Source organism: Pyrus communis, chromosome 4 (genome assembly GCF_041283825.1).
Source record: "Pyrus communis isolate YQ-2024b chromosome 4, ASM4128382v1, whole genome shotgun sequence".
In the NCBI taxonomy this organism is placed as follows: domain Eukaryota; kingdom Viridiplantae; phylum Streptophyta; class Magnoliopsida; order Rosales; family Rosaceae; genus Pyrus; species Pyrus communis.
In genome coordinates, this window is record NC_142568.1 from 22994727 (window position 1) to 23008439 (window position 13713).

A 13713-nucleotide genomic window follows, 5' to 3' on the forward strand; every position below is an offset into this window, starting at 1 on the left:
AAATTAAATATAACTAGTACCTAACAAAATCTGACTGCATAATATACAATTAACGGTTACGATCACGAGATATTCAGAAAAATGATCCGACGATGATCCTTTTCCGAGAACGACTATCCCAACTCACATCTCAACAGGTCAAAATAACAATCTCGACTAATTAACTCGATTCACATCCGCAACATTTATTTATAATTTCTTAATAATCCAAGAAAAAAAAGTAGAATAAAGTCTCCAAACTCCAAAGTCTAAAATATTTAATAAAGCTGTGTGACAAAATGAGGGGCCCATGTTCATCCTCCCAGCTGGACCTGGATCCTCACTGAGGTAAACTCTCGGGATCCTGCTGAGCGAGAAACACGGACCGTTGAATTTCGATCAAACGGCTACAAACAAGGGGGTCCCTCTTAAATTTATAATAATTGTAGCCGTTGGATCGAAATTCAACGGCCCGTATTTATCGCTCAGCAGGATCCCGAGGTTTTGCCTCGGAGAGGATCCAGTTCCCTCCCAGCTTCCGAGCCTCCCCTCTCATCACAAGCCCTCCTATCTGGTTTCTGTATGGAAGCCTTCTCCTCCCCACCCCCTTTGTTTGTTAGTGTCTCCTCCTCCTCCTAGTGCCACATAGAGGATAAAATTTTTAATATGTCTGGAGCACAGCTTGTAACACTAGTTATCATAATACAAGTGATTAGATATTTTGAAGAAAAACTTTAATCATTTGAGTATAATTTAAACCGAATCGTGCCGACACACTGAAAAATTTATCTGTGTAAAGTTGCTTTCTATCACTTCTCTCGTTTTCACACACCAAACAAATTACAGTGAAAAAATTACTATTAATTTTCTTGTTTAACACTTAATCTAATTTTTTTTTTCAAGAGAACAACTTGTACAAAATGAATACATTATTATTGTGATATTTGTTTGTCAATGACACACAATGTTATGTAGAATAAAAGTTATAGTAAATAAATATATACTCATGTCAGAAGAGATTCTCTCAAAGTATGATTTTTCAAGAGAACAACTTGTACAAAATGAATGCATTATTACTGTGATATTTTTTTGTCAATGACACACAATGTTATGTAGAATAAACGTTATAGTTAATAAATGTATACTCGTGTCAGAAGATATTCTTTTGAAGTAGGACTCTATATAGACTCTTTGACACCTTATAATTTAACGCTAATTTTTATGCTAACATTATAAAATATTACTAGAAAAACATGAGTGGTTAGACAGCAATTTAGCAATGCAATGCAATCAATCTCTCTCTCTCTCTCTCTCTCTCTCTCTCTCTCTCTCTCTCTCTCTCAAGAAGTTGACAGTTTGTCTGTCGAGAAGTTGGAGAGTAAAAACCCAAATGGGCGGATGGGGGAAAGAACTACTGCAACTTCCTCTGCAGCTTCTACTTCTTCTTCTTCTTCTTCTTCCTTTTCTGCTCCCTGCTCCACTGGTCCTGTGACGACGTCGTTTTCATCTCTTACTCCCCTGCCGCCACCCGAAATGTCTCCTCCCTCACCTGCATTGTGATCTCTTCGATCCAACTCTCTCACTCTACTTTCAGGTCCTCCAAATCTCTCCCTTTCTCTCTCTTTCTCCTCTTCTCTATCTCTAGCTAAATTCTCTGACTTTTCTTTTTCTTTGACATCAAAGTGCAAATTTTGACTTGGGTTTTTAGTTTTGAGTTGCATTTTCCATTTTCTGTGAAGCAATTTGCTTAATTTTTATCACTTTTACTCGGTTTTTTTCCTTTCTCTGAACTTAGTTTTTACTGTGTATATTACATTGTTTGGTTGCTGAGAAAATGTGAGAAAGCTAGAGAAATTATATTATGCTATTCATGGTTTTTCTTACTGTTGGGATCTGGTTTTGAGCATTAATTCACCATTTGGCTGAGCTAATTTGATAATTTGGACACAAAGTTCAAATTTTTTCTTCTTTTTGGTAAAATGTTTATGTAATTTCAGCTGCTTTTTACCGCATTTGATTTTCAACATTAAAGAACCGGGCATTCATCTAAAAAGAAAGCAGAATTCGGGTTGTCGACTTGAATTTTGTACTGAAAGTAGTTGAAAGGGTAACTATTGCTGACCACATTTTGCTTTCAAGGGCTTATCAATTTTCTTGAGTGAAAAATAAGGTATTGTTTTTCTATTGCGTTTACTTTGTTTGTTTCTCAAGAAAAATAGAACTGCAATTTTCCGAGCTATGCAAATCTTGACAAACTTCACATATGGTGGAGCTTTCCCTTGCTGCCGAAATGCTACGTTTGATTCGTGTGAAAGTACATTCCAAGAATAAAAAGGAATTGGTTTCGCTATTGTGAATGTATATGAGATTAAAACCATTTTGTTCTTCATTCGGTGAAAAGTTTTTAGTCTAAAACATGGAGCAATATGAAGTTCTTGAGCAAATTGGGAAGGGGGCTTTTGGTTCCGCGCTTCTTGTCAGGCATAAGCATGAAAAGAAGAAGTAAGACTGGATTTTACTTTTCCTTTTTCTTTACCTCTATCCATTTTTACTTTCATGGGAACATGAGCTGGTCCACTGTCACTTATTGTATGGTGATGCGAATTTTGGGGCAGAGTTAATTTTGCTTCTTTGATATATTAAGGTACGTGTTGAAAAAGATTCGCCTTGCCCGCCAGACTGAGAGATCACGGAGATCTGCACACCAGGAGGTTAGTATTCTTTGTTAATATTTTGTCTCAAGGAACTAAACTAAACACATTACTTGTGTGTGCAGCTAATCTTCCATTTCTTTTCGGGCTTCAATTGATAATCTTCCATATACAATAAATCTCATTCATTTTCTAGACGACTTTATGGAAAGAAAAAAATGGAGTTTGCTGCAGGCTTTATTATGTATATTGGATACCTCCAGATTGACAACTTTCCTCGTTTGTGTAGATGGAGCTCATTTCCAAATTCAAAAATCCATTTATTGTGGAGTACAAAGATTCTTGGGTGGAAAAGGTACATTTGACCACAACTGTATCTAGTGTATTTGTGCTCGGTGGTGCACTTTTCCTTTTCTTCTGTATGCGAAATATTGCTGCATTTGTTTATTAATTCCCGGTTGGATACATTGGAGTTATGGTAGCCTAGCTAGTTGATATGGCCTAAACTTGGTTCATACCCCTTGTTTTCAGGGTTGCTATGTGTGCATTATTATAGGTTATTGTGCAGGCGGAGACATGTAAGTTTTGTATCATGCTAAAATTCTTATATTTATATATGTGTAATGTGTATATTCATTTGCTTTGACTTGAAGGCTTGCATATCATTTGCCAGTCACTCATTCTGTGTTTCTGTGTGATTCAGGGCAGAAGCTATAAAAAAGGCCAATGGTCTACTCTTCCCTGAAGAGGTTTGAAGTTACTTCAATTCTTGTTTTTCTCTTTGTTTTCTCCTCCTGCAAAATTGTTCTTTTTTTTCTTCTTAAAAACACATTCCTGTCACATAGTCACTTTTATGCATTACGTAACGATAAGTTCGCCTCCTATCATCTAATATGGAAATCAACTTTTTTCAGAAGCTCTGTAAGTGGCTTGTCCAGCTTCTGATGGCGCTCGACTACTTGCACAGGAATCATATTCTTCATCGCGATGTCAAGGTTACTGACATTTTTCATCCTGTGCACTCTGGAAAGATGGGTGTTGCTATCTTCTTTCAAATTCCCTGAAGCTAATTTGTACTAATAGTGGTCCATGGTTGTTACAGTGTTCTAATATATTCTTGACAAAGGATCAAGACATACGCCTTGGTAAGTGATCCTATTATCTTTTACAGTTCTCCATAAGCGGAGTGTAATTTTTCTGAACAATTGATAAACGTTGGAGCAGGTGACTTTGGACTTGCCAAAAAGTTGACTTCAGATGATCTTGCCTCTTCTGTAAGTAACTGTGGTCCTTTTCTGAAGTTCATATTCACAGCATCTTGAAGCTATCTATATTAAGAATCATTATCTCTTGATTAAGGTTGTCGGAACTCCTAGCTATATGTGTCCTGAGCTTCTTGCTGATATACCTTATGGTTCAAAATCAGATATTTGGTCCTTAGGTAAGCACTGAATATGTGTGAATTTTTTGTCATCGATTATTGTTCTTCTTTGGCTGCAATATGTATTGTACTGAACATATCTGATCCAGGATGCTGCATCTATGAAATGGCTTCTCATAGGGCCGCCTTTAAAGCGTTTGTAAGTTTTGTATTTCTCATATTTCAGATATCTAGAGATGCATTGCTTTACCTCCTTTGTGTGTGTTTCCTTAATCAGTTTCCTTTTAAAGAAAATGTTTTATATTCCTCTGCATTTATAAATTGTTTCCTTTTTCTCTCGCAAGCTATTTTTTGCCTTACGTATTTCTTTTCTGTTTCTTAAACAGGATATACAAGCACTGATTAACAAAATTAACAGGTCCATAGTGGCTCCCCTTCCCACAAAGTACACTGGTGCATTGTGAGTCCTTATCTGGTTTTTCGTTTGGCTTTGGTGGCTATTCAATGTCCATTGCACGTTTAGCTGCCTTCCTTACTGCATAAGATCATTACAAATTTGTGCAACATTTTGAATTGTGCAAGGATAAGATCAAGTGACAAAACTAACGGATGCTTTAATAGCCCGAATTTCTTTTACCTCGTGTTTCTAGGCGGATGTGTTTAAGTTGCCTCTCATAAGTGAATATTACTCATCTAATCACTTTCCGTATTTCTATTTTCAGCCGAACACTTATTAAAAGCATGCTTCGGAAAAACCCAGAACTCAGGCCTAGTGTACGTATACTTCTCCTCTGCTGCAGTGTGGTTTATTTGATTGAAAATCATTTTGTAATTTCCGCTTATGAATTCGAAAGCATTGTAGAACATTTTGAATACATATTATCAATTCAGTGTTGCCTGGTATGACTGGTTTCATACAATCTATATAAAAAGCATATCTTTCGGGTTAGTCCGATTCCTGCAGAATCAGATTTCCTCGGAATTGTGACAATTCACATCTTTTGAAATTTTCATCTCATTTGAAGTGTTTCTATTGTGACAGGCTGCCGAGCTGCTTGCTCACCCAGTCCTTCAGCCTCATGTTCACAAGGTTCATCTCAAACTCAGTAACCCCAGACATGGAACTTTAGCGGTCAACTGGCCTGACACCGGTTACTTGAAGAAAACAAAATTTTCAGAGCCAGAAGATGTTCCTTTCTCCACTCCCCATTACCAGGAGAAGCGGCATACATACAGCAATGATAGGACTTTAAATCCTAGCATATCTGGAGGTGAGCAAGATTCCTTAAGCTCTACCCAAGAAATGCATGGCAGGCCAAATTATCTGAATCGAGAATTGGCAGGAGATTCTGTTGGTGGCACTGGCACCTATAGAAAAGCAGCCATACGCAAGCAACCAGTTGCTTCCAAAACTTCAAATATCGTCAACAGTCGAGTTACTCAAGGAAAAGCTACTGCCACTCCCAAGAGATTTATGGAGCCAAAGAATCGTGCATCGGTAAGATATTTCTCTCTCTCTCGCTCTCTCTCAAACAAAAAGTACAAGTTTATCTCAAACAAACTTTAGCTGCATAAAAGCACTAGCTATACTTTGGCAAAATATTTTAGTTTCTAGACGGCTAGTTTTTTGCTAGTCTAATAGTTTGAGTTTATAAAATTCATCTTTCCAGCTTCCTGTTTCACGCACTCCGCTGAAGACAGTGAGTACAACTCGCAGAGCATCATTGCCATTAGCAAGAGCTGCAACTCAACAGTCCCCTTTCTGGCCCAATGTTGGTGTTCTTCACTGTATTAAATCTCCCGATGTTTCTGTCAATTCCCCTCGAATTGACAGGATAGCTGAATTTCCATTAGCCTCATATGAAGAACAATTATACGAAGAACAGTTTCTGCGTATCCATAGAACCTCATCACCCTCTGTGCAAGGCTCGTCTGGTTCCCCACACTACGGTGACCGTTCAATGATGAAAGACAAATGCACAGTTCAGACAAACGACAGAGCCTCTCGCAAACTTAGTTTCACCGGTGCATGGCAGGGAATAGAACCTGGCATGTTCAAAGCTGCACCAGACAATCAAAGTGATGGCTTTTCGGATCAAAATGCAACTGCTGGAGCATCGAGCCAGACCTCATCAAACACACGCCGCCGGCAGTTTGACACTTCATCATTCCAGCAAAGGGCTGAAGCTTTAGAAGGGCTACTCGAATTCAGTGCAAGATTGCTTCAGAACGAACGATATGATGAGCTTGGGGTGTTGCTGAAGCCTTTTGGGCCAGGGAAGGTCTCTCCTAGGGAAACTGCTATTTGGTTGACTAAGAGCATCAAGCAAAATACTGTCAACCAGGATGATCAATTCCAATGAGCGTTAGCAACATGTATTATATTTCCAACTCGAATGATTTTTGTAGTTACGAGTTTCCGATTATCATTCTTCTCAAGAGGAATTAGGCTCCTAGGTAGATCCTTATTTTGCAGGTTATGATCTCAGAAGAGGAATTGGTTATCACCATGAATTCAACTTAGTTTGCAAATTGTAATGGATTAATCATTAATATTCTCTCTCTCTCTCTCTCTCTCTCTCTCTCTCTCTCTCAAGAAATGGTTCGAAATTTTTCAAATGATGGTATTTGATACAATTATTGTCCTCAAATGACACTGAACTTCATGAACAAGTACAATTAGTTATTAGTATCTTTCATAAGAAAGTTCTTTTGAGTAGTGCAAATGCATGCTACGAAAATTCTAGAGTACATCAATGTGCGCTGAAGAATCCATCATATTTTAACGGGTGAACTTGAGCCACTTAAAACGTTTACATTTTGATATACATTGATGTGTAGGACTCTGCATGCTCTATATCAGTCTGGAAGAGCTCTTCAGCATCCCCTTCTGTTAGTACAAATTCACATGAGGCTGCAAATCAAATATTCAACAAATTAGACAAATACGAAAAATGCAGAAATCGACAATAAAAACCTGCAGAGCTCAGGCCATTAGGATAAAGTCTTACCTCATATGCAGCAAGAGATTCTTGATAGTAAGAATGGACAGTACTCGAGCTAACGGAAGCATGCTTGTTGTCCTCGGACAATCTTCTTGATCTGTAGAGCTTAACAAACCAGGGATCATGGCTTTTCTGACCGTTGGGTTTGAACTGCGTAGATGAACGTTTCAGCACTTGATCCTCCATCGCAACTAGTGTTGCATCGACTTCCGTTTGCTTGCTTCTATTCTGCAAGCTTCCTTCAGGCCTCTGCTTTGGTTCACTCTGTGACCTAGCTTTCGCCTTGGAAGATTTCGTGTTGGTCATGTAATTTGGCTTGAATGCGAAGTCCTCATAGTCTGTGTCATCTTGGGGTTGATGAGCGAAAGAGTGTCTTCTTGGTTTTGGTTTGGATGCAGCAGGATAATTCCGGGGACTATTTACTGTTGCAAAAGAGGATTCCTCGTAGTGATGCCGGTTTGAGATGGAATGACGATCAGAATAGACTGTTGAATAGCCATGCTCAAACCTCCCTACAGCTTGTGAATGATTAAGGTGTCCACTCGTGCTTTTCGCAACTCGTTGAACATCATTCGTGTTCAAAACTATTGACTTCTGCATAAACAAGACCACATTGTAAGCATGGTACATTTTTTGAACCACGATCACTTCATGTTTGGTTGTTATCAGAAAATGCTTTCTTGAGGAGCTCAGATTTCGAAACCCGAGTGTTTGTATCAGGCTGAATTGGGTTTCTGATGCAATATTCACTCGGGTTTCGTAAGCTAAGATAAATCAAAACAAAAACTAGTGAATAGGAAACATTTCGGATTGAATGAGGAGACTTACCCTATGAACTCCACTGTACTGAGGGTGGCCTCTTCGAATGATCAGCTGCTTTTTATTAGCTATCTGTGCTTCTTCCACCATCTGAATTCGCTTAAACCGCGCTCTAACCTGGATCGCCATCAATGCCTGCATCTGCATTATCGTAGCAGTTGTTTGTTTCCTCACAATGTGACCTCTTATGAGTGCTTGCAACTTCACCAAACCCTTCAAGGCATGTAAAGCCTTCCTTGCCTGAAAACAACATAAGCAATATGACTACCAAGATAAATAGATTTCGAGTTAAGAATCTTATGTTGGAAAATATTAGTAGTTTAGGTTTGTTTTGTTGTTTGGTTTTCTTGTGGGTTTAGGCTTTCGAGTCAATAATATTTTCCATAGTTTGTTCGTATGTTTGTTAGCGTACTCTCTGATGTTCAACTTCTTATAACATGTTTACTAATATGTTATTGCATGCGGAAGAATTGAATTCACGAGGAGTCAAAATTGGAACTCCCATTCAAGATGTCTAGAATCGGATTATGAATGATACTGAAAATAATCGTTGAAGGATTCGTGAACATGTCATAGAGTTTTGGATGGAAATTTGTACCAGATGCGAACGGAAGGCAGCTTGAATCCTTGTGGCAGCGGCATTTTCGACATCTCTTGGTGCCACGGCATGATTCTTCCGAACTTTCAGTGACAACTTAGAGATGTCAATTGAATCAACAGATCTTGTAACCCTGTGGGAAGCCTCTTTGCCTGCCAACTTTCCAAAGCTCCACCTTCTCTTCACTTTCGGCGTCCCTGGCCAGTTCACCGACGGCCTGGCAGAAGTGGTAGATGAAGACTCATTCGAAACCTTAGTTTTCGGAGCATCGTTAATCTTTTTTTCTTGCTTTCCAACCAAGAAATTTATGATCCATCTGCTTGCCTTCCCCATCTTCAACTGTCACTAAACGTTTATAACACCACAGGAAAAATGTAGTGTTACACTTTATACGTAGGAGTATTTATGTACATATACATATACATATACATACATATATATATATATGTATGTATGTATGTATGTATGTATGATGATCTTACTTGTGTAAATAAAATATGATTAAGATTAGTTGACTGTGTGGATGGTTGGTATATTAAAAACAACCGTCAACAGTCAGCATGGCTTTTTCTCAAAGTGCTTTTCCGGAATGGTCATCTTTTTGCTGAATATTTAATCACTTTGGCCAGCAGAGGCTTCTCTGAGAAAGCCATTTGCCACCCTCATATGGATAGGCAAAGATTCTTAATTTCCTCCCTTGTTAAAGTAATAAAAATGTCAACTGCTTAGAATTTGGTTTTTTTGGAGGAGGCTGCATCAAGTCAAGGCATCAATGGACTTATTAATCCCTTATTTCCTCTAACCAATCACATTTTTATAAACTTCAAAATTTGGAACTCAAGAAAATGATAACTACACGGCTTTTCTCTCCCTCACATCTATGTTTAATCGTGTCTGTTGTTTTCATTTGATTTATTCAATCCAACAACTAAAAATAAACAAGATAGGAGGGACATGTATGTAAGAGGAAAAAAATGGTGTGTGATACCATTTCACTTCAATATTTCACGGGTCCTTTATTAGTTCATGATTTTTCAGATCTTCTAAGGGCCCGTTCTGAGATTTGTTTGACAACCAAAAACACTTATAACTCGTTTGACAGTTTAAAAGTCAGAAGTATCTTAGGGTTATAGAAGCACTTTCTAAAGAAGCACATATCAAATACTTCTTCAAGGAGCACTTCCAAGTTCTTCTGCAAGAAACACCATGATTTAAAAAAAAAAAAAAAAACGAGCATAAGTGCTTATGGGGACAAGTGCTTCTTACAAAAGCAATCTCAACGAGTCCTAAATCCCATCAGGCTGTCATCGCCATCAGGGCCGTCGTTGATTGCTGGCCGAACCGGCCATTGCAGCATTGCTAACATAACACCTTACACAATCTTAAAAGACTTGGAACTTGCACAGAAAGTTTCTAATGCGTTCAATATAGATCATGAAACCATGCAAATATGTAAAACTCAACAATTTAGGTCAAAATACTAGACTTATCCGACATTGAATTTCCGAAAGCATTCAAACAGATTATTGCTAATAACCAAAACCGAAGCACTAGAACTAATTCCGCAATACTATTTCATCGCTTCCTCACCAACACGCTGACTTCGTGAATTCAAATACTAGCTCTCTTCCGACTTCAGTAAGTGCTGGTTGTCTGATAACAAACGATCTCCTACCTCGCAAGCATAACGCCATCTGCATAAGAAACATGAAATCATATCAAACGCGATAAAAGAAGGAAAACTGGCAAAACTAAGCAAGCAGAGGCACGGAGCCTAGTGAATGCCGCATGGCTTTTCTTTCTACAGGCTAAGTCTCAAGCTTATTTAAAAAATGCAGATTGTTTTGGTGCACGTGAGAGGTAAACTATTTCAAAGCTAGATTCGCAACTTATCAATCAAATCTCCGAAAAGAAGTTATCATCCAAGAAGTGAGAGGAAAAAAATTTAGCAGGGAAGTAAACCATTAGGAGCCAAAAGTAAAAAAAAATCAACCTCCAGTTATCTGAGCTTCTCCTTCGCACTGCTCTTTCTTGCAGCTTCCTTAACCTTCTCAATATAACCTTCAATTGGAGGAGTCAGAGTTGCCATGAACCGGTTTACTGGGAACGGGGTAAGATCTGGAACCAATGCTGCTGCTTTCAAATGTTCAGGCAATGCCTCAATCGCCTCCTTCTTCAACCGCAACAGTGTGGACTCTGCTGCCTGCCTTGCACGGTGACGCCTCATCAAGACCCTGCTATACTCCTTTGCAAGCTTTCTACCGTCTTCAACAGTCAGGTTATATTTTGGTATCTTCTCCACATCAACCAAACCTAGTGATATCAAATCCAAACCAGGTGTTCCAATAATTGTTGGTTTTTCTGGGATTCCCAATTTTCCCTTATCTTTCTTCAGCATCTCAATCTCACGCTGTCGCTCTTTGCTAATCAGTCCCATCTTCTCTCGCTTTATTTCACGTTTTCTTTGTACTGGTGGTAACCACCTAACCGGCGTCGGGGCATTTAAGCACGAATCATATAACTTTTCCGCTGGACTTATGTGACCTCCTCCACCTTTAGCAGCAGGAGCTGCAGAACCCCTTTTCACAGTTATCTTTGACCGCTTCAGTGGTCCCGCAGCTTTTGTCTTTGATTTACCCTTTGCCGTCCCACTTACAGAGCATCTCTGAAGGAAGTTATGGCCTGAAGAAGACTCAATGAAAGACGTCACAGGTTTAATCTTTAAGATTCGTATCATTTTCTGAAACCCACTAAGCTCCTCAGCAGGATACAGTGGAAGTCTTGCTTCTACAATTAACTTAAATTGCCTGTCACTATGGTAAACAAAGAAACAGATGCAGATTATCAAAGGGCGAAAGAACATTATTCACACATTTCACCTCATCCAACCGCCCAAATGAAAAATCAGCAGTACACACAAACAAGAAGTACCATCATTACTCAACTCAACTAAGTTCAATTCCCAAATCGAAAGAAGAAACTAAGCTTTCACTTGAACATTATTTTGCCCCGAATACAACACTAGTATACTCCAACTCATAAGATACAGAAAGATCTTACTTCGGATTCAAACTTTCAATGGATAGCCCCATAACGTAACATTCCAAAAATTTGCGTTTGTTACAAAACACAAAGCAATTAGTTTTACAAGTTTTACAAAACCCATTTCTTGTTTCTAAAGACTAAAATTTGACAGTATTGTGCTCAAACTTTACAACTTCAACAGCCAAATACAAATATTCGGGATCAAATTTAAGCAGAACTCGAACTAGGGAAACATCTACAAGCTGAAATTCCTCCAAAACTTAAAAAAAAAAAAAAAAACTATCCAAAGATTCACACTTTGTTTTTTTGCTTCTAATTCCCAATTTTTAAAACCTAATTAATAATCACAGGCTAAAATTGCATCTTCAAAAGGGAGAACAACAACAAAAAACCCCAATCTTTCTTTGTAAAAAGCATACAGAATTACACATTCAATAAACCCAGAAAAAGTTAAAACAGCAACCCAGAAATTCAATGAAACTAAAACAATCTGTAACTAAAATTACAGGAAATAAATCTTCAAAAAAACCAAAAAAATTGATCTTTTCCACCATCAGAACAAAACCTTTGATCCATTCAAACTACATATTAAAATCAAATATACGAAGAAAAGGGGGGAGAGAGAGAGAGAGAGAGGACGTACCTGGTTGCTCGATTGAATCAGCCGTGTTGCGCCGGACTGAGGAGTGAGAGGAGGAGAGAGAAGAAAAGGGTTCGAAGGTTTAAGCGAATGATGAGAAATGATAAACGGGTGTTGGGCTTACGGGTTAGAGTATGGGTGGGTTCAATTCGGCTTGGCCTGCTTAGGTAGGATGATCTTCTCCAAATAGGCCTCACATATGGGCCCAAAAGTAGGTGGAGCACAAAACTAGAAAACTAAGCTTTTGTTTCTCAAGGTTTAATCCGTTAATTAATAGGTATATTTGCAAGTACTTCTAAAATTGCTAAAAGCGGTTTTTACCAACTTAAAACACTTAGTATTACGATTTAGTGATATTTTTCTTCACTTGTAAGTGACATGTTTTAAGTACGATTCTTGTAAAGAGCGAATTTGAATCATATTATTAATATTCCATTGTGAGACTCAGTCCATCCTGAATAATATTGTTTGTTTAAAAAAAAATTACTTAAGAATACGTTTGGAAATAAAGCTTAAAAAGATCTTGTTCGTCTTAAAAAAAAAAATGTAATTAAACGACTTTTAACAAAAAAAAAAAAAAAAAAAACTCTTATAAACAAAAATGCTTCCAAACGAAACACATTAATTTGATCCAAATTGGAAATTAGTTGCCACAAGTTGAAGAGATCTTGCATATAACTGGATAATATTACTTTATATTTACATGTCTTGTCCCATTAGAATTACCACTACTTAGCTTTCAATTCGCCTATGATCATCAAATAAATGTGAATAAATATGAATGGATATATATATATATATATATATATATATTAGTATCTCAAAAATTACCACTGCTTAGCTTTCAATTCGCCTATGACCAGTTACATCTCTAATAAAACGATTTTTCATATCAATATCTTTCGTTAAGATATAAAAAATAGATATAAATGGATATATATCAGTTACAAATAAGAATCTCTCCGCTTATTCAGAACAGTTGTCCGTTAATCAATTAGCATAAGCATGCTTAGTGAATTAAAAAAAACATGAACTTTAATAATGAGCAATTTAATTATGTGGTTTGGTCTATAATTTATGAGTGCTTGACTTTATTTCATCAACTTTCCTCTTCTCACAGGAAACAAGTACCTGTATATTCTTCGACAAAATAATATTTTTACATCTGATGTAGGATCATGCGAGTTCAAATCTTCTACGCTCAAAATTTTTTGTGACCTTTCTGTACTCTATTAAGTAAGATTTAAATGAATGATCAGATGTCAACAAATGAGATAAGTTGTAGAGAGACCACAGAGAATTTTTGGTGCAGAAGATTTAGGATTTAGGCCAGGCATCATTAAACTATTTTTTAACTAACTATATATTATGGTTTTAAGAACTCAAAGGATATTAATAATTAACGTGGCTATTAGCTCTTCACCCACGCCAAATAAAAATAAATAGTTATTCAAATGTGGTACATAGTTCATAGTTGAAAGAGAGACAATAAACTTGTAGTTTAAGTGATTAAAAGTATATATTTTGTACTATAAATTTTGAGTTTGAATTCTTTTTACTTAAAAGAGAGATGAAGATTTTCAAGACGATTTTTT

General features: G+C 37.4%; 3 protein-coding genes across 6 annotated transcripts; 1 reads left to right on the plus strand and 2 right to left on the minus strand.

Moving 5' to 3' along the window:
* The first annotated feature begins 1238 nt into the window (after positions 1-1238).
* On the plus strand, positions 1239-6575 carry LOC137722948 (serine/threonine-protein kinase Nek3). 4 transcript variants are annotated; one of them, XM_088693078.1, is made up of 16 exons: positions 1239-1573; positions 2381-2481; positions 2624-2690; positions 2920-2985; positions 3162-3208; positions 3334-3379; positions 3545-3625; positions 3733-3775; positions 3855-3904; positions 3990-4071; positions 4161-4210; positions 4398-4471; positions 4734-4785; positions 5054-5282; positions 5355-5509; positions 5682-6575. In XM_088693078.1, exons 2-16 carry the CDS (start codon positions 2396-2398, stop codon positions 6372-6374), a joined length of 1821 nt encoding a protein of 606 aa, XP_088549204.1. In that variant the 5' UTR covers positions 1239-1573; positions 2381-2395; the 3' UTR covers positions 6375-6575. The 4 variants fall into 4 exon arrangements, with proteins under 4 accessions (XP_088549204.1, XP_068318183.2, XP_088549202.1 ...); XM_068462082.2 differs by having other exon boundaries at positions 1243-2481; XM_088693076.1 differs by having other exon boundaries at positions 1243-1573; positions 5054-5509.
* Positions 6576-6765: 190 nt separating this feature from the next.
* On the minus strand, positions 6766-8766 carry LOC137722200 (protein IQ-DOMAIN 19-like). The gene is made up of 4 exons (XM_088692027.1): positions 8434-8766; positions 7845-8075; positions 7023-7610; positions 6766-6925 (listed from the first exon to the last, which is right to left on the minus strand). Exons 1-4 carry the CDS (start codon positions 8764-8766, stop codon positions 6905-6907), a joined length of 1173 nt encoding a protein of 390 aa, XP_088548153.1. The 3' UTR covers positions 6766-6904.
* A 1065-nt stretch (positions 8767-9831) lies between these two features.
* On the minus strand, positions 9832-12242 carry LOC137723145 (copper ion binding protein). The gene is made up of 3 exons (XM_068462316.2): positions 12122-12242; positions 10427-11246; positions 9832-10127 (listed from the first exon to the last, which is right to left on the minus strand). The coding sequence occupies exon 2, from the start codon at positions 11168-11170 to the stop codon at positions 10433-10435; it is 738 nt and encodes a 245-aa protein (XP_068318417.1). The 5' UTR covers positions 11171-11246; positions 12122-12242; the 3' UTR covers positions 9832-10127; positions 10427-10432.
* Between the last annotated feature and the right edge of the window lie 1471 nt (positions 12243-13713).